The following is a 20,456-nucleotide window of genomic DNA, read 5'->3' as shown; positions in this document are numbered from 1 at the left end:
CTCGCCGGTGCCTGAACTGCGGCGGAGCCGGGGGCAGCCATCTTTACTGAGGGCAGGCGTGCGCCGCGCAGGCGCATTGGAGTTCCCGGCAAGGTGACACGCGGCGCGGCCCCGGCGGGCGCTGCGGAGTGGGATGGGGCAGCCCTGCCTTGCCCGGGGCCGTGCCCCGCACACGGAGGGGTGGCGTGTGTCCCGGGCGTGGAGAGCGTATCCGGGTGCGTGCTGAGCTCTGGCACGGGCAGGAGCCGGGGCACTGCGGTTCGCGTGTGGCGGCCACAGCCCGCTGCGCCCTGAGTCGCTGCTCCAGGACAGTCCCTCCAGGACAGCCGGACCGGGGCAGCCCCTCCGGCACAGCCCCTCCGGCACGGCTCCGCCGCTCGCTCAGCTCCCGAGGCTGCCTGGCCCACACCCATCGCCGCCCGTCACCGGCACACATTTGTCACCAAACGTGGGTCACGCGTCCCTCTCCTGCCCCTGACACCCAGCGCACACGCCAGCTCTGCCCCACTCCCGGCGGAGCTGAAACGCTTCCAAGGACATCTTTAACTGACCCTTCCTGAGGCTGATTCTCAGAGAACCGAGGAGCAGCTGCTGCTTCATGGTGTAACTCAATTTTCCAACTCCATACATAAAAACACAATGAAAGATGCTATTATATATATAAAGTATATTTTTAAAGATAAGAAAGCAGGCTCCGAGCTTTCCCTATCTTTGGATTTATGGTTACAGTGTTTTGGAGGTCAGAAGGTGTAGCAGTTCCACCACAGTAGCATGTATTGATCAAGGGCTTGCAACTTCCTGATTCAGCTCTTTCACAAACATCAACAGCACTGTTTTACAGAGGCAAGTGGTCAGAAATATGATCTCCTACTAAATGAAAAGTTGTCTAACATTGAGAAGGATACAGGAGTTGCCTTAAGATCTTACATTTGATTTTTATACTTGGCCACCTTGTAACACGAGCTGTGCCCCAAGCATTCTTACCAGGCAATCCTCATCATTCTCTATGTCGAACCCTCAATTTACCTCTTCTTTAACATTTTATAAGCTATCAAAAGGATTTTGTTTTTAAAGAAAACCCCAAAGCAATTATGGTCTAAAAACTGGTTCTTCAAGCACACTAGAAATATGGTTCCTCTACTGTGATTCCCCATATATAATTTTATGTTGAGATCAGTTTTGTGACTGTTTTTGTTCCATTGAGCATGACTATTGTTAATAAATTCAGTGGTCACAGGCAAGTTGAGTTTTTCTGAGTCATGGGAAATCCTCCAGAAAAGCTCCAGTGGGAATTTCTAGTGTATTCACATTATGAATTACCAATAGAGGGTCATGACTGCCCCTGGCCCCTGTCATCTGTCCCATCGCAGAAAGAATTGCATCAGACTGTATCCCTTCCTCTCTCAGGATGTTATTTTCATTTTTTGCACTGTGTACAGGTCCTTGCACAAGGAACTTACTTTGGCAGTTTGCAGATTTCCCTGCAGCCATCCTTGATTTTTAGATCACTGATTTTAAATGCCATTCTCAAGCATGTTGCATACAACACAGTTCTGATGGTTTGTTTTCCTTATTTTCATGCTGAACTCTTGATAATAATTTCAGGTTACTGCACACAGTCTGATTGTACCAAGCACCACACAACCACTCACTCACTCCCCACATCCCACCTCACCATGGGATGGCAGGAGAATCAAGAAAATAAAATAGAACTCATCTTGAGATAAGAATGGTTCTATAATTAAAACAAAGTAGTAATAATGATGATACTACTACTACTAATTGTAATAAAAAGGAGAAGGAGATAAAACCCAAGTAAGACAAGTGATGACAATACAATGGCTCACCCCCTGCTTACCAATGCCAAGCTGGTCCCTGATCCACCATCAGCCTCCTCTTTCCAGGCAATTTCCCCTGTGCATATACTGGCATGACGTTCTATGGTGTGGAATTGCCCCTTGGCCAGTTCAGGGCACCTGTCCCAGCCATTCTTCCTCCCAGATTTGTCACCAAACATGGATGACAGCCATCCCTCTCCTGCCCAGACTACTGAGCAACAACCTAACCATCAGCGTGTTAGCAATATAAATTATCAGTTAGCAATGTAAATTCTCATACTGAATCCAGAACAGCTCCAAACCAGGTGATAAGAAGAAAAACCCGAGCTCACCACAGCATCCTATGTAGGAATATATTTAGAAAGAAAGCTGGCTTTCAGAGACCCAGCTTGGGTATTTGCACTCAAGTGCTGAACTTGGAGCATGGTCCAGGTCAGACAGTGCGAGTGTCATTCTGAGGACAAACTCCACCCCTGTGTTTTAATCAGATAACACTTTTCTTGGTATGCACAGGTACCGGACAAGATCTTTAGTACTGGAAAGGGAAAAAAAAAAAGCCAACATAGAAATGGGTATTTTATTTAGTCAAAATATTTTTATTTGGCTGCATTTAGCCGCTCATTATTCCCAATTTCTCATGCGTCCATTCTTTCAGTACAATTTATTAACAGCTTGCACCTCATCAGCACTTTCCTGTTAAGGCTCCCAAAGCATTTAAAGACATCAGTTAACTAATCCTCACAACAATCACTAGCAGTAGGGAAGTAAAACGATCTGCAGCTGGAGTGAGAAGTTAATATCAACTTTTTCTTTGATTTCCAGTGTCTAGCTTGTATTATGCCAGGCTTGATGAACATGGGTCCCTGCAGTTGTATTTCATGCTTTTGAAAGAAAGACTCATTTTGAGCACTCAAAATCTAGAGCTATTTATCAATATCTTTCTTTAGTAACTTGTTGAAGGCCACACAAAAAGTGAGCAGTGGAATCCAAAACCAGGAACGAGGCAAAACTTCTAGTTATATGCTATACTATGAGACATAATTATCTGTAACTTACCTTTGGACTTTAAAGCAACAATCCATTCCCTTCTCCTTACACATTATTCTCTACTTTACACATTTCCAGCAGACTTCAGCCTCAGGTACTCACATTTGCATTTTACTAGCAAGTTTTATGTTAAAGTCTCCACAGTCATCGATTCTGTGTTGTTACAACACCTTTGGATGATTGCAATGAGCCTTAATGAAAAACAGAAACCCCTAGAACCCCAACAACCTACCAAGCAACAGGTGTGGTTTTTATCTTTGAGTATTTAAAGCAAACTTCAGTTTATGGAAAAGTCTAATATGTGATAGTTTTAAGGAAGATAACCCCAACCCCAGGCTTGACTCAAATGAAAGATTAATTATTAACTTGACATTAATACCTTCTTATCAGTAGTGCATCTGCAAAGAGATTCTTCATAAAACCCTGTAAATTCACAATTATACCTTGCAAACAGAATTACTTTGACTGTTCAAGCAAACAATAATTTTTAAAGATCAATTCAGTTCATTTAAATGGTATCTTCACATTAGCTCCATCATAAGAAACTGGCATGGAACACAGACAAAATCTTTTCTTAGTTAGGTTAACGCTGAAAATTCAAACAGTGTGACAAACACAATGCAAGTATTTTAACAGAAACAATATAAAATTTCACTGGCTTAAAAAAACATCTAAATGAGAAATCCTGGTAATTTCACTGAATTTCTAGACCCTACATTTAAAATGGTGCATTTACAGAACTATTCAGATGAATTAGACTGCTTCTGTAACACTAAATACTGAAATTCTGATAAATTGTGCAAGTATTAAAAAATATTAACATTTAAAATGTCAACATTACAATTTTAAATAGCCTTGCAAGTGCAATGTTATAAATATTTAAAAAAAAACCTCAGAGCTACAATTTTATATAATTCATATCAGCAAATGAAAGTGCTTTTCAAGTATTATGTTCATTTACAGTTGGATTCTCTTGTATATAAGTCAGTGCTTAGATGGTACAATTTAAATATCAGTCTTTTTAAAAATTCTGGATGCATACATTTATCTGAATGGAATAATGGTTTCATTTGCAGATATGCATGCTAAATATTTAAATACAGAATACAATTTGTGATAAATATTAAATAAGAAATGCTGTAAAAGGGAAATATAGATTTTGTTAGGAATCACATCCTGAGGGATGTGTAATAACCTGACAATGCCATGGGAGCCCTCGAGCCATACAGTAATTGTTAATGCTAACAAAATCCCAAATTATATGGTAAATAGTATTTTTCTTCAGGAGAGAAAAAAGCATGTGATGATAATAGAGGCCCAATACTTCCAACTTTGAAGAACTCAAAGATTGCATGATCTGTGTCAAAGGCCATGGAATCTAAAGAAAACTTTCTAACACTTGCTTCAGTCAGCCCTTAGCCACAGTCACTCTGGAGCACACAGCCAGCGCCTGTCACCACTGTCCTGCCTGCCCAGTGCCTGCTGTTCTCCCTCTCTGGCCAGTCAAGCACCATTATCATCACAGTGATACAAAAAGCTTTGTATTCCTTTTTGCCAGCCAGAGGAAGGGTGAGGTACGTGGGGAGATACTTGTTTATTAGACAAGAAAACCAAACCAAAACAACTCTTAATGAATCATTATATAGTTAAAAGTGCACTGAAAATATTTCCTATTGAACCCTATCTCTCATAAGTGCCAGACTGTCATCTTAAATGATATCCACTTGGAACACTGAACATATGTAAGCTGATACAGGAGCGTTTAGTTTGTCTTGCCCTTTGAGAAGCACATGACACAAGGCAGCATTGACATCTCTCATTAAAGATCTGGTGATGCTGTTGTTTAATGGTGAAGATGTGGCTCAGAAATGACAAGGTTCAGCAGATGCCCTTGCAGATGCCATTACAGACTTCCTCCAACAAAGTGCTTTGTCATTTGCCAAAGACAAAAAGTCAAACTGTTGCCCTACCTCACCACAGTGCTGCACTGGCAATTTATAATTTTCTTTCCAGATGCAGCTGGACTTTAATAAATTATAGCTCTTCAGAGTTAGGCAATTCTTTGTCATAAATCAGAGTTTCATGTTCTGTGAAGAGTGGCCACTGTTTAGATTGGTCTCCTCATGCAGACCTGACAACGACTGATGATATTTTCTAGTTGTCCTGCTTTCAAAGTCTGTGGCACAGGTCTCCTAGAAGAAAAAACCCAAACATTCATGTTTTTTCTTTAAAAAACAGGGAGAGACAATGAGACTTTGGATATGGAATTACTGACAACAACCTTGACATTCTTGGCTCAGACATCTGTGTGTTACGAGAATGACCCTGCACCTAACAAAGAGGGGTGCCTAACCTGAAGGGGATTACAGAGGAAGCCCCCAGAGGTTTTGCAGCCATTTATTGTCTCCTTGGGCACTGGGATGCAGAGAAGTACAGTTTACCTGAACATTCTTCTTGGATTTAATGATGCCAACCAGAAACTGTAGGAATTTGTGTAGTAGTTGCACGTCCCCCTGCCATGGCACTCTATAAACGGGACAGCCCGAAATTCTTCCAGACAAGATCCAGGAGATGCCAATGCTTGGCCAGAAGCTTCTGAGCCGGCACTTGTGTACTGTAACCACCAAAACATTTTGATGAGAACTTGTCCATCAGCTTTTAGTAAACTGCAGGCAAAAAAACAAAAACAAACCTCTTTCTAAAACATACCATATGTTCTGTGGTATATCTGGGAAAAAATAAAATGAACGCAGATTCATTTGATAAAACTTACAATGAAGCACAGAAGCCTTCTGAAAATTCAAGCAGTCATGGCATTTTTAAGTCCCTACAAAGGCCTTTTCAGGTTGATGAAATGCATGAAACTGGCTAGTACAAAGATTAGAAGGCTGGCTTTTGTCCAGTTGAGTACAAAAGCAACTACACTACAAATAAACCAAATTGGTGGGAGTGTGTTTTCATATTTTTTGTTGCATTGATCATTTTCCCAAACACAAAAAGCAGGAAAGGTATTTTCCTTCTCTGATGTTGGTAAATGCTTAGAAGTAGCTCTAAAACAATTTACAGCAGTTTAAAATTGGCTAGAAAATACCATCTAACTTTGCTGATGTTGGAAAAAAGCAAATTGTTTTAATCAAGTGCTAAAAAATTCTCTCATTTTTTTCCAAGTTTATTATTGTTACTGCCTGAGGCCAAATCACAGAAGAAACAAAAATTTCACCCTAGACCTAAAAGACTTTACATTATGCAAAAAAGAGGGGTTTAAAATTCTTCTACCTTCATTTGCTGGCATCCCTATGACATCCTACAAACATAGGTAAGAAAGATTAAATGCTACATCCCCTATTATAAATAAACTGTTAGTCTCCTGAGCAGTTCACAATTTGCAGTTACATTATGAACTTTCTTCACTCATATCTAATTATGGCATCAAAATTGCTGAGGAAATGTTCTGTGGACAGTGTTCTGCATTTATTTTGATTAGCTTTCAGTGCAGTTCAGCATCAAATCTGATTTTTAAAAGAACTTCCTTGCATGGAAGTTGGTCACTTATTTCTATGTTTTTGTGTCCAGGACCAATTTAACCGCTCCACTCCCCAAAACTGTTTCCTAGATCTTAGCATAGCATGTGAAAGTGAATGCATGCAGTTATTTTTGTCAGACTAAAGTCCTTTAGTACTTCTCTCATCTTTTCCACTTTTCCTCCTGCCACCTATTTTTGTGAACAGATCAGAATACATGTTTCTGTGCATTTGGAATGGAATAAGAATTTAAGAATTAATATAATTATTTTCTACTTTTTGGCAGAAGCAAAAAAAAAAAAAAAAATTCAACAGTTATTAAGAAAAAAATGAGCTATGAACAGCTGAAAACACCAATGAAAATGAGAGGACATAAAATGAATAATTCAAATTGTTATATCCTTACCATAACAAAAGAAAAACCCTTCCAGAGAGACATCCAGCCATCTGGACATGCAGGAACTACAGTAGTTTGGCTGTGAACTGCTATTACCATTGCAGCTCCTTCACAGACAACACACCTGTGAAGGAAAGCATGTACATTCAGTGCAGACATGAGAGAAAATACGAAAGCAGGACAAACTTCTGCCTTCTGGATGGTAGCTACCTCATGGCATAGATTATCTTGCTATAAATGCTACTACTCACACAGGTTTCTATGTTTAGTAAGGAGTAAGTAAATTGAAGGTAACGCATTTACCTTACCTTGCAATTGCTTTGCAATCTCTACTAGTAAGACCAGACTAAAACTGTTCTAAGATGGGAAGTAAATCCAGAACATTTAAGCTTCTTAATTTTGCCTTTAGTAATGAGCAAAATGTTACCTTTTTCATGTGCTCACTACTTTATGTTGTTCTGGCTTAGTTCAAAATTCTGTATTTCTGTATGTTTATTTGCTAAGATTAGAAAAAGTAATCTTTATTTCCTAAATAAGGAAATTGAAGCTGAGCTTCTGGAATGCAACAATTGGGTTAAGGCAGGACAGAAGATAAGAGTACAAAGCCTGCCTTCCCACCTTCGATTCTGCTACTCTAGGTCTTTCATGCTTTTAGAACTTTTCTCTTAAGTTGTTCTTCATCCTTCTCAGCAATTCTAAGCAACTAGAAAGGGCCACACTTGCAGAAGGGTGTTTCATATCTGAGAACCTTCAGCTCAGTTTATAATGTTCTTCACCAACTACAGTAAATATATCATCCAGAATTGAAAACAGAACTTGATTTGTACTATAAGTCTAAATATCTAAGCTGTCTATTTAATTTTAGTCTGTCTCTAATATCCATAATGATAGGGTCTTAAGAAAACAATCCCTGCAATCAGTAGGACAGTGTGCCATTTTCTTATGTTGGCTCTGCAGCAATAGGCCTTGTGGTGGGACCCTAGCTTTATTCTAACTTTTCTTGAGAATATCACTGAATATTTGACATACATAGGTGAACAATCAAAAACCAGACCATTGAAGGCAGTGCTTGTACTGGCTGAGATGGGCAGGTCTTGCCTAAGATTTGCCACTTAAAACAATTTGTGATGCCTCTGTGGTTCCAGGGCAGAAGAGCTAAAATTGTTATCCTCTTACCTGCTTATCTGGGGCTCTAGTGCCCTGCCAGAAATGGGTGCCATGTCTGGTGGCATCACCACTGTGGTGGACAGCCAGTAGGAGTAGTCATTACGAGAAGCAAAGCTACAAACATCATTGGGGCTACAGAACAAGAATGGCATGGTGCTGAACCTCTGCAAGCAGCTACCAGCTGTTCCTGGAAGACAAAAGAGGAGCAGTTTGTGACAGATAGGAGATTAAATTTAGTGCAGTGAGCAGAAGAGACACACGATGGCACCCAATCTACTGTAGGAAGAATTAAAACAGTTGGTAACTATAAAAAGTGTCTGTACAGTAAAATTATCTGAAAGTAAAATGCTTCTGGTTTAAACAAGGGCTAAGAACAAAATCTGTTAAAATAATACAATATTCTTGAATAGTATCAGTCCTGCACAGAGTAGCAGGGATTCAGCTGCTTAAACAAAACTTTCTGGTGACATTGTGCACACCCTAAAGCATCCCACTTAGGTTCCAAAACCTGCAAGATCCTCCTTCACATCCTATGGTGTTACTGTAACCCCTGTGCAAATGTTGTGAAGGTTATACTAGACATCAATCTGTAAGTAACTGAATTCCTCCTCAAAAGCTCTAGGGATATCACCAAGGGACTATAAGAGTGCAGGCAAGAAAGGTGTCTTTTAAACCATGATTCCTGGATTGACTCCAGACCACTCTGGAGAAGGATAGTTGAAACCAATGCTTATCTCAGACACTTACTGTAAATTTGGTTTCATGACAACTTAGCATTACTGGACTTTAAGAAAACAATCTGCAATTTTTTACCAATACAGTACCAAGATCTTGTCCATGTGCTCGTTCATTTCCTTGTACAAAAAGCAGTGAATAGCCAACATAGATCTGGGATGTCCCATGTGGGCATGAAGGAATCTTTGTTGTCTGACTATGCCGGGTAAAGATAAATCCTTTTCTTGTTGGCCCAGCAACGATAGTACCTGGTGATCCAGGTAACCCCTGCAGACCTGGAAAGCCAATCAATCCAGGTTGTCCTGTGGGTGAGAAATAAAGATGTCTGCAAGTAATATAATTTTGTTTGAATTTTCTTTTCTTTCAAATGAGTGAAACTGCTTGAAAACTAACAAAAATTTACCAATAACAACATACAACTTAAAAACTGGTAGTATTTGTTACAGATGTAAGAATTCCTTCAGACCTAGCTCAGGCAGCTTTACAGCATAGCTTCACGGAATAGTGAGGTATTTTAAAGAATCACAGGTTAAAAGCTTAAACCTTTAGTGATGCCTAAATAAAAACTGATGGTTCTATTTTGATGTAATAAAAAGGCACCCTGGTACTTAGAGATTTCAATTGACTAAATAGAAGTGATTAATAACAGAGGAGCAGTCAAGGCATATTTCTGTAAATTATTACTTCAATTGTGAACATGCATGTGTTAAAAGCTAAGAATGTGCTTACATGTGTCCCTAAAGCTACGGTAAAGGTTCTGCAAATTACAGAATCTCAATACATGTAAAAGGAAGGATTTACAGAAATCAGCAGTACGATTTGTCTGTAAATTCAGTAGTACCAGTCAAACAGAGATTCTGCTTTCCTGTACCTCTTTGTCCTGGAAATCCCCTGTCTCCTTTTGGACCGGGCAATCCTGGATGACCTGGATGACCAAAACGTCCTGGTAGACCTTTTACTCCTTTAGGTCCTAAATTACAATCAAGAAAAAAAACCCAGAGGCGTATGGCAGTAGTTATTATAGATTTTATTAACTGGTAAAGAATAAAGTTAAAATCCTCACATAAATCTATCTGTATTAGAATAAAAGCATGAACTTACTAAGTTTTCAAACTATCTATGGGGTTAAGTGTCACCATCTTTCCTATCAGGAAGATTTCAAGGAAATATTGAGTATACTGCAGAGGGATGTACTCACTGACTCACTGCAAGAGTGGAGGGAAGATGGAATGGGACAGGTTATAAATATTAGGGTGTTAACAAGGTACAAAGAGCTAATTTTAAATATGGTGAGGTCTCTCTAAAGACATGTCAATTTTCTATAGAGTTTTTCCACCAAAACAAAATGTTCTGCTAAGCAGCACATGCAGACATGCATAGAGGTAAAAACATAAGTCACCTTGTAGTCCAGGAATCCCTTGAACTCCTTGATCACCTGGTGTTCCTGGGATTCCTGGCAGTCCTGGAGGACCCTTGCTTCCTGGGATGGAGAATGTTTTTCCAGAGACTCCAGGTGGGCCTAGCAACAAAAATATAATGAAGATCTATTGCTTTACATTAAGAGAAAGCAAACAAACTACAAAACAAACCAAATAAATCAACCTAAGTCAACTGGTATTGGAAGGAGAAGGGTTAGTTACCATGCTGGCCTTTTGGTCCCCTTGGCCCTTCTGCACCTTGTGGTCCTGGGGGTCCCTGATTACCCTTTTCTCCTAAAAGAGAAGATTGAATATACATCTGTCTAGTTTAAAATGTCAAAACAACTGTCAAAGTTTCAGAGGCTTATTGAAGAGTCCTGCACAGTCCATGCAAAGTTCCCAAATGGTAACACATAGGTAAAGTCTATAGACTCATTTGAAATGTGGGTTTCTTCACCTCTGCTGCAACTGTGTAATTTAGAGGTCAAGTGCATTTAATTTATAAAATGATACTGTCATGCCTGTCTATATGAAGGTTGATCTACAGACCTAATTTAAATTCTCAACTTTAGATTATGTCCTTTCTATCTTACATGTTTTTGTCACTGGATTTGCAGCCTTCAGGTGGAGTTCAGCTCCCTTTAACCCTACTGTCAGTTATGCTGAAGGCTTTAAGAGAGTTGTAGAGTTTTTGATGAGGAATTTGATAAGTACTTCTTTTCACTGTGCGCAATATGAGGTTACATTCAGATTATGCTCCACAGTTCTGCTTGAAACATAAAAAAATAACTAAAAGATATTTTTAATACCATGTTGGGAGATTTGACATATGTGAAATGAGTTTGTTGTTTAAGAAAGTAAGAATACTGACTGTGTGGTGACTTTGCCAATTAGAACAAATTTAAAATGCACAATAGTTAGCATGGATCTCTGACAGGTAGGTTAAACAGTAATGACAATTCCCTGTGACTTTAAATCATGCAATTGAAAAATGAGAATGTAATACAGGCCTACATCATATTTAAATCACTAGAAAATTGTCTAAATTAAGCGGATTTTTAGCTAGCTACTGATTAAACTTACCCTCAGGAATATAAAATTAATAAACCCAATACATGTAACAGTTAATCTGCTGATAAACTGTAAATTAGATTATAATTGGAACTATTCTTACAGCAAATAGAAGACCCAGTGCTGTAATTATGATTAAATGCTACTGAGTTCTGTAGCTAAAAGGCTATCAAAAAGTCACATTTTCTAGCAGTGGTGGGATATTTCCAATTGGCAGACTCAGTGCCAAAGTCCTTACAGCTCATCACTCACTAAGGACAAACTCATTTTGAATTTGCATGAAATAGAGGTTGTTGATGTGTCAGCCCTTCCTCACCTGAATGTAAGTTTGGACCCACCAGAGCATGTACCTCAACAAAAACTCTCATAGTGAATGCTTTCATTTAGACCTGACTTACACCCCGATTTTCATGGCAAAACCTCATGTCTCTAGAACCCCTCAGACACAAAAACTATTTTAACTCAACATATAAATGGTTGTATTTGGCACACAGGAGTGTACATAATAAATACATGAATACCTTTTACACCTGGGAATCCAAGAAATCCAGGGTGCCCTCTAGCACCAGGATAGCCTGATCGACCTTCTATGCCCTGCAAAACATGACATCAGTAATAAACAGGAGCAGCATCTTCACACAATGAAATACATTATTGTTCAGAATATTCAAAGCATTTTGTTCACAGAATATGCTGCAGCTAGAACTATTGCTCCACTTTTAAGCATGTTAGAAATAGTCATATTATTGTTCATATTATCCTTTAATACAGAACAGCCAAAGAAATGACATACCAGGAATTAAAAACCCAATTCTTATTGATTCTCTTAAGTCCATAAAACCTGCATCTCATAAATATTTGGTATTTCCTCTATTACAAGGTGTTTTTGTGAAAATGGGTGAGAGATGTTTATTTGGGTTTGTTGTTTGTTTTGAGATTTTGGAGGGTATTTTCATGGGTATTATTTTCATGGTAAGAGCAGACTATCAGTGCAGTAAGGGAGAAGCAATATTTCTTTCACTGACTTTGGGACCAGGAGGGCCAATGTCACCGGCTGGGCCCCTTGGCCCTGGTATTCCATCTGCCCCTCGGACACCTTTGCTTCCTTTCATGCTGAGAGTGGAAAGACCAGGAAGGCCTGGAAAACCAGGAGCACCTATACAGAAACATCAGAATAAATGAAGACTTCTGCCAACAGCTTTTCACATAGATTACACAAAACAGAGTGCAACATTCAGTGGCCCCGTAATGCCACTCATGTTTATCACCTCAGTGATTTCCAAGAAACTACACACACTTTTTAAAAAAAACCAAAGTTTTTCCTAGCTTGCTAATTTAATCTAAGATCAAAACTTACAGTACTCATTAACACTACATGTTTTTTAACATCCTCCAGTTGTAGTTAAGTCTGGAATCACAGAATCATTTACATTGGAAAAGACCTTTAGGATCATCGAGTCCAACTGTAAACAATCTAACACTGCCATGTCCTCACTAAACCATGTCCCTAAGTGCCACTTATGTATCTCACTTTGTTAAAGGTGGATCTCAGCTGCCCTACCAATCACATGGGAGGAAAGCAAGATAATGCAATTAGGTGGACTTGAAGGCATAGAATTATTTTAATTTAAGTGTCACTGCATAGATCATAATTGTTTGCAATGGTAATATTGCATTAACTGCTAAAGGGACCTCTTTAATTATGAAACTCTCTTGGTGGAATACCCCTTTCAACCTTGAATTCTGGATAGGCTGACTTCTACTTTCAATTATCAGTATATCCTTTCAGACAAATAAGGAGTTCCAATAACACACCTGGTCTTCCATGTGCACCAGGAATACCTCTGTTCCCCTTCTGGCCAGTGACTGCCATGCCTGTGGCACCTTGAAATCCAGGTAACCCCACAAAGCCAGGAGGTCCAATGGGTCCTTGATCTCCCTGATGACCTTTCACACCTGGAGGCCCAGGAAAACCAGGCAGTCCCATGTCTCCTTTGATTCCTGCAAAGTGTGAATGTGACATGTGGAGAAGGCTGTAGACAGTAAGGTGATATGACAACTCTGAATATGCATTTCCTATATGGCAAAGGTGGAATTCAGCCCTTGTTTTTAGTACTGAGAAGTCCCCAAAGCCAGCTGGCTGCCCTAAAGCAAAATAGTTGTGAGAAAACAGCAAAGTACACACCATTTCTTTTAATCTAAAAAAACCCCACAAATATAAAAAAAACCTACTCCACAGATTGCTTGAATAAACTTGAAGGGAGGATAAACAGATCAGAGAAGGGAATATTTATTGAAGAATAAGTTGAAGAAATACTTATTTTTTGCATCAGAACTAACAAATCCTTTAAACTAAAACCGAGCTGGAAGCATCAATATGAATACAACAAAATAAGAGACTGTTCCAAAAGGATATTGTTCTGAAGTCAATCTTAGAGTGCTTTAATTTTACTTTTTTAAAGTAAAGCAAATTAATGGACTTCTACCAGCACTAGAAATACAATGTAAAACCTCAAAAATAGGAAGAGTCCCTTCTGTTTATAAATATAAAAGGGAAGATGAACGAAATTAAAATGCAACCACTGCGTCTTTCTCAAAGTATGCTTATTATTCAGAAATATCTTGTTTTCATAAAAGCATACTGTTAATCAAATTATGTATCACAATAAAATTTCAAAAGCTCTAGAATGTGTATGTCACCTTCACAAGACCACAGAAGTCAGCTTCTTTATATCCCTTTTACAACAATCTACACTTTACAAGCAACAACTCTTGACATTTAATATATAGGACCAAACCCACTGATCAAAGGCACAGAATCACTCTTGATTTCCTCTGACACTCTTAGTGCCATTTCAAGCACCTGAAAGCAGGAGGGGACTTGATGATGGTTCTGGCATTTAAAAATTAAGCTGCTGTTTTCTAAAAAGACAACTCACCTCTACGTCCAGGAAAACCTCGAACACCAGGGATCCCTCTCCCTGGTGGTCCTGTAAAATATGAGGTCACATTACACTCAAAGTCCGAAATATTTTTTAGAAAACAGTTTCCTAATATTTCATACATTTTTTCAGAAAGGTAGAGTTTAGTTGTATGCAAATTAAAACTGTATTATTTCAATTTCTTCTGTATAAACCCACAAATTTTTAAGTTTTTTTATAAGAGGAGCTCTTATTGGTCAATCTTATTTGAGGTACCTTCTACAAAAAGAAGCTTTTTCTTTCTTTTCAGAGAAAAAAACCCAAAAAATCTGCATTTAATTTAGTTATTAGGAAAAATAGAAAAATAAATGTAAATACCTACAGTTAACAGTGATTACTTTAAAGTTAACATAAAAAAACTTTCTAAATACTATGGATGCACCCTCAGTATCTTCTTGATACTAACATGCAAAGTTCCTATCAAAATTCTGTCAGAATTCAGTATAGGACTAAATCTACCTGAACATTGAAAACATCAGGAGTGACTTTTAAATGAAAGGTTTCACAACCCAAAGCTTAGGTCATGGAAGCTTTCACTTTTCATGCAGGGAAACACTGTGACTCCTTTTATTTTATATTCATGTAGGAGAGAAGACTCCTTTGAAAGGATTTTGGTTCTTTTAATCTCTTTGAGATTAAACCCATAAGAACTGTTAACAGCAGTACTTTGACTCTTGCAGACATGAACATTTTTAGGTGACATTACAACACATGTTGAATAGAGCATTTCTAAAGCACTTGGGTTGTTGTCAGCATATACAAAAATTACATAAAAAACATATAAAACCTTCTACTTATAAACTTAGCTTTAGGTCCACAGAAGCTCCTTAGTAATCTTTCCCAAATAATCCTTGTCACTATAATTACAGAAAAAAACCCTGTTGTAAAGTAGAATGAAAATATTTCCCTGGTGTTACCTGGTTCTCCCTTTACTCCTGGGGGACCAGGCATACCATCCTGACCTTGAGTACCCCTTTCACCAACAAGTCCATGTTTTCCTGGGACTCCAACGGCACCTGTGAATTACAATGGACCACAACGTAATTTTGCAGTGAGAAGATTTGACTCCCCTTTATTAAAATTTAATTAGCTCAGCTACTTCAAAGGTAGGGGTAGCTGTACTGGTATAGAACAGCATATAGCTTGTATTGAGCTCACTGGACTTTGCTGGATTTAACACTCCCACTATTTTCACACACATAATAAAGTTTTCAATGCATATGCACACTGCCCCTGAGGTATACTTTAAATTGTTTTAGTACTGTTGCTTTAGCAGAAAACTACAGCTCTGTCTCTTTCTACTCCAGTTAATTTTCTTCTCTTCATCTACTTAAAACTTAGCTTATTATTGTCTTATAGGAGGTAGAACCTAAAGAACCTAAGCCTTTCTTATAAATCTGTGGATCTTGAGATCTTTGGATATGTGCTTATAAACAAAAAAGGCAAAAAGCTTTCCAGTAGTGAAACAAAATTAAAACCTTTTGCCTCAGCTGAACTCATAACATTGAAAAGGGGCTGTTCAATGGAGGTAAAGAAAGCCTGAAACTGAACTGAAATCCCAAATCCAGGGCAGTGATTTAGGAGAGATGCTATATACCATACCAGGAGGGCCTGGGACTCCTGGCTGTCCTGGGCGGCCCTGGCGTGCTTTATCACCCATATCTCCAGGGGGTCCACTCTTCCCTGTAAGAAGAAAGAATGTGGCAGAGGGGAATTGGCATCACCCCTAGATCCAGACTCAGTTTAAGAGCTTTGCTGTTGTTTCTGCTTCGGCCAGCTGCAAAAGTTCTCCAGGTGACACAAGCTGTCCTGGCTGCCCTGACCACAAAGGAGCTGTTGAGGTTTACAGCAGGCAATATAAATCAGTGTGCCACCCCAAGCACTCTGTGCAGTTGGAGGAATTATCTTCTACAATCACATCACCAGCTCACCATCCCTCCAAAAGTACCCCATACCTGGGATTCCTGCACCTCCAGTTTCCCCTCTGATCCCACGTGGTCCTGGTACTCCTGTAAGTCCTGGATGGCCCTCAGAGCCCTTTTCTCCTTTGCTGCCAAAAACTCCTGGGGGACCTGGATCTCCCTGAGATTTGCATACACATGGGTAAAGAATCACATTAAGAATAGAAAAATCACATGCAATTTTAAAGGTTAAGTACCTGTAATCAAGTTTCATTAATATTTTCAGACAAAAACCAAAGCAGACTAAATACGAGGTATTCTCATAATACCACTGTTCTTTTAGCCATAACTAAGATCTATTTTTAGCCTTTACAAGCCAGGTTGTTTTTAGATATTTTTCCCTGGCACAGATTTCCCGTCAGTTTTATTCTACCAGCTCTTCTTTTGATCTAAACATCCATTCCTTAGGTAATATGCAGCTATACAAAATACTGCAATGCAATTTTTTTCCTTTTAATTCCTACTAACTTTTTTGACAGTAATCTCATTGGGGCTACGCAGCTGATATTGAAAATAAACAAACCATTTAGAAAGATTACAGGATTTATAGTGGGATTTACAACCTCAGCCATGCATTTCAGATGATCTGATCTCAGAGGTAAAAAGACTTCCAGTTATTTAACAACCAGTGCATGTGGAGTTAAACTTTCCAACTGATCTAACTTAAAAACACTGCTTTGTTCTTAACAATATATATATATATAAAACCAAACATGACATATACTGAATATAATACACATTACTAAAAAATAAAATAAAATCTTGTGAAAGGATATTACCACATTATCAAAATCAAACAGTACAAGTTTAGATTACCAAACTTTTGCATTTGCTAAGATGGGGTTTTTATGTACTTTTTAACATTCTTGTTTTTAATGAATTAGGAACTTTTACAGAAAGCAAGTTACTTCAAGATATTTCATCTTTATAAATAAGAAATTGTTGCACAAAAGAAGTGAAATACAATGAAATAAAAAATTTCTCATGAGTAATAACACAATAGAATTTTCGTCTTTCTTACCACTAACAAATCATCTATTTCTGCAAACTCTGCAGCTCTTGCTTACATGTTGTTGCTCTGTTTCTACAGTGAAAGGCTCTGACTAACAAGAAAATTTTTCCACTGCCTTTATACCTTTGGACCAGGTTCTCCTGCAGGCCCAGCAGATGGGTACCCAGGATCTCCTTTGTCACCTGGAAAGCCACCATAGCCTGGTGGACCAGGGTCACCTGATGGTCCTGGAAAGCCTGGAGATCCTTTCTGGCCTTTTGGACCTGGAAAAATACCAATACTGATACCATTCTTAAAAGGGTTATAATTGCATTTCACACCTCATGTTTTGTGAGCTATTGCTTATATATAGAGATATTAATTCTTCATTAAAGTAATTTGAACTGTGATTTTACTTCTAAAAAGAGGTTCTTACATGTAACAATATATAAACATGTAACAATATATAAAATTTATAAGAATTTATACTTGCATTCTGCAAGTTAAGCAAATGCTGAGATAGAGGTAAGTCTATGGATACTAAAGAATAAATCCCAGTCTAAGTATTGTGTGTTGTGCTGACAATAACAGCTCAGACCTATGCAAATGCTTCTATAAAGCTCTATGAATTTGTAATATGTCTTGAGAGAAAATGACCTGGAATTCCCATGTCCCCTTGATTTCCGAGTGCACCTGGGAATCCTTGTCTTCCAGGAGTCCCTGGAAGACCCATGAATCCTTTGGCTCCTGCAAGATGAAGAAATAAATGTCATCTTCACGTTTGCTTTAGACACTGGCTGGATGTTAGAGCTGTCATGGATACAAAATCCTCTCCTACACACCTTCTTGTGGTGTATGACGATTTCATAGATAATCAACATGGAGCCTTTTGCCCCAAACACAGATAAAATTATCATTATTGATTTCAGAAAGTCAAGGAAATAACAAATACCTTATGTATCAATATTAGGGTTTGTGACTACAGCACTTGGGGCAGCCACTGCAATGTATTTTAGCTGAATTTGATTAAGATCATGAATTTGTATTTATACACTGGACTCTCATTGCTTGAACTGCAGTTCAGTTTAGTTTCTGTGCATGGAACAATCATATTATTGCTTACTCATTATGGATTTCTCATGACTAGTACATAAGAAAAAGCTCCTAAGTGTGACCTAAGCAATTTCCCCTCCACTCACTTACCTGGAGATTAACTTAGCTTAATTTGCACTTAATTTAATGACCAAAAGATCCAGATGCATCTAGAATGTTCTCTGAACAGTCTTTCTAAATTCCAGTGTGACAATGCCTAACAGTTTTACACCTGCTTTTCTTTGGAAATCTGCTAACTTTCGAAATACAAGTCAAATATGTAGGTTTTGAAAAGGGAAATACAATTCATCTGAAATAAAAAAAAACCCTAAAATATTTTTTTGTGCAAAATTGTAATATTTTAGAATTAATTTTTAAATAATATCACAAATTCAAGCTTCTTTTAAGTTTTAGAAGTATTAATTTTTATTCATTGGTTTCATCAGCTTTCAGACTTTAGTGTTATTCGGGATTTAATATTATTATCTATTTGTCATCCCAAACAATGATCTATATTTGAAAGAAAACAAAGAATGATTTAGTGACAGCTGCTATGACTTTCAAACAGCAGCTTTTGAAATTGCTCAGTTTCAGAATTCTCAGGAAATTTTGAGAGTTAATATAGAGACTGTAGTGCTGCTTCTGGAGTGGTGTGCACTGGAGCAGCAGTATCTCCCTGTCCACATGGCACAGTAATTTTCAATATACATATTCCATACCTGGTAGACCAGGTATTCCTTCAGACCCATCAACACCTGGGGGACCCTGCACACCAACATCTCCTTTTTCTCCCCTTGCACCCATTCGGCCTTGAGCTCCTAAAATAAAGTTTCATTAAAAAATATTACAAAACAACATCTTAGAATAGAAGTTTTGTACAAAGGTTAACATTTTATAACTCTTTGAGCTAATGAAACAGAAGAGCATAGGATTTTCACTTCGAACACACAAGCCAAACACAAGCTCCACTCTAACACCCTTCTGTACTTTCATATGCAGACGATAGGAAGTTCCTGAAAGCTTCCATAGGAAAACATGGATACAAAAAGCCAGGTAGTATTAGTTAAGCATGTACAGCTCACGTAGAGAGTCATATTAATATTGCAAACAAAGGAATTCTTCTGGAAGTCAAGTATTTCTGAGCAGATTTAATGTCTTTGCAATCCAGCATCTGGTTGGTAAGTGTAGCCATTTCTGTGCTCACAGGATACTAAATGTGTAAAAACTTGAATTTATATACGTATAGAAGCCTCCTGGTACTACTGATATATTATTCAGCATTAAAATAAGAGCTTTTTAAAGGAATTATGACTAGTTGAAATTGAACTGAATATCAATTTAATATCCAACTATCCCATAAATAAGAAGGCAGTTCTAGTGTTGAGCAATAATTATTTCAAAACCACATGAGTACTCTCAGCAGTAGAGCCAGTTTATTCCATATTTTAGAGTCCACTGGAACTGAAAAGCAGATGACAACCCTGACTAGTTTTAATGACAGAACAATGAATGTGTACCTTTTAAACCTTGCTCTCCTTTGTCCCCAATACCAACCAAGGTCTCAGATGGTCCAGGAAAACCTTTATCACCTGATTCGCCTTTTTCTCCATGAAACCCTTTTCTTCCCTTTATTCCTGGGAAGCCAGGAGAACCTGCAAGAAAATAGAGTGAAATTTTCTGAACAGACCTAACTAGATGATATAATAAAAAAACCTGAAATGGCAATAAAACCAGATACCAGAAACCAGATAATACCAATCTTCAAGAGCAATTTAAATTTAAATATGTAAATATACATTCCAAATTAACTGCTTAACTGCTCCAATCATCAATAAAACACATACAAGTACAGATTATGGCAAGAGATGGAAATTATTTCTTATAGTGAATAAACATAATTTTGTATCTGTAAATAAATATAATAATGGTATCCATATAGGATGGAAAAAAAAACTCAGCAAAAAGGCTCTCTGCTCTTTATTCAGCAAATCACCAGCCACTTAAAAAAATTTAAAAGAGAAGGTGACAAGTCAAAACTGCTGAAAAATATGATGATGTCATTCAGTCTGCAGGCTGCACATATGCAGAGAAGAGATTTACCAAGACTCAAAGAAATTCCAGTAAAACATCTGTACTCAGGAGGGATAATACACACAAGAGTGGATCACAAGACTAACTTGGGCATTGAAATTCCTATATTCTAAGCAATAATGAAGGCAGATAGAGTGGTCACTTGC

At 38.1% G+C, this 20,456-nt stretch overlaps 1 protein-coding gene across 1 annotated transcript in view; it reads right to left on the bottom strand.

The window, feature by feature from the left end:
• Window positions 1-2,447: 2,447 nt before the first annotated feature.
• Window positions 2,448-20,456, bottom strand: part of COL4A3 (collagen type IV alpha 3 chain) — a 54,114-nt gene continuing 36,105 nt past the window's right edge. The window contains exons 34-52 of the mRNA XM_056498732.1: window positions 19,737-19,871; window positions 18,939-19,037; window positions 17,785-17,874; window positions 17,272-17,411; window positions 16,131-16,257; window positions 15,778-15,858; window positions 15,093-15,191; window positions 14,134-14,184; window positions 13,010-13,195; window positions 12,220-12,350; window positions 11,716-11,788; window positions 10,346-10,417; window positions 10,105-10,224; window positions 9,577-9,675; window positions 8,795-9,007; window positions 7,980-8,157; window positions 6,813-6,927; window positions 5,327-5,499; window positions 2,448-5,077 (exon numbers count right to left, since the gene is read on the bottom strand). Of these exons, the coding sequence (XP_056354707.1) occupies window positions 4,993-5,077; window positions 5,327-5,499; window positions 6,813-6,927; window positions 7,980-8,157; window positions 8,795-9,007; window positions 9,577-9,675; window positions 10,105-10,224; window positions 10,346-10,417; window positions 11,716-11,788; window positions 12,220-12,350; window positions 13,010-13,195; window positions 14,134-14,184; window positions 15,093-15,191; window positions 15,778-15,858; window positions 16,131-16,257; window positions 17,272-17,411; window positions 17,785-17,874; window positions 18,939-19,037; window positions 19,737-19,871 (2,267 nt within the window). The 3' untranslated portion in view covers window positions 2,448-4,992. The remainder of the gene's footprint in view (window positions 5,078-5,326; window positions 5,500-6,812; window positions 6,928-7,979; window positions 8,158-8,794; window positions 9,008-9,576; window positions 9,676-10,104; window positions 10,225-10,345; window positions 10,418-11,715; window positions 11,789-12,219; window positions 12,351-13,009; window positions 13,196-14,133; window positions 14,185-15,092; window positions 15,192-15,777; window positions 15,859-16,130; window positions 16,258-17,271; window positions 17,412-17,784; window positions 17,875-18,938; window positions 19,038-19,736; window positions 19,872-20,456) is intronic.

The sequence above is a fragment of the Oenanthe melanoleuca genome, chromosome 9 (genome assembly GCF_029582105.1).
Source record: "Oenanthe melanoleuca isolate GR-GAL-2019-014 chromosome 9, OMel1.0, whole genome shotgun sequence".
Lineage (NCBI taxonomy): Eukaryota > Metazoa > Chordata > Aves > Passeriformes > Muscicapidae > Oenanthe > Oenanthe melanoleuca.
The sequence above is the reverse complement of the archived record's forward strand: the minus strand, read 5'-3'. Positions and strand labels throughout refer to the sequence as shown.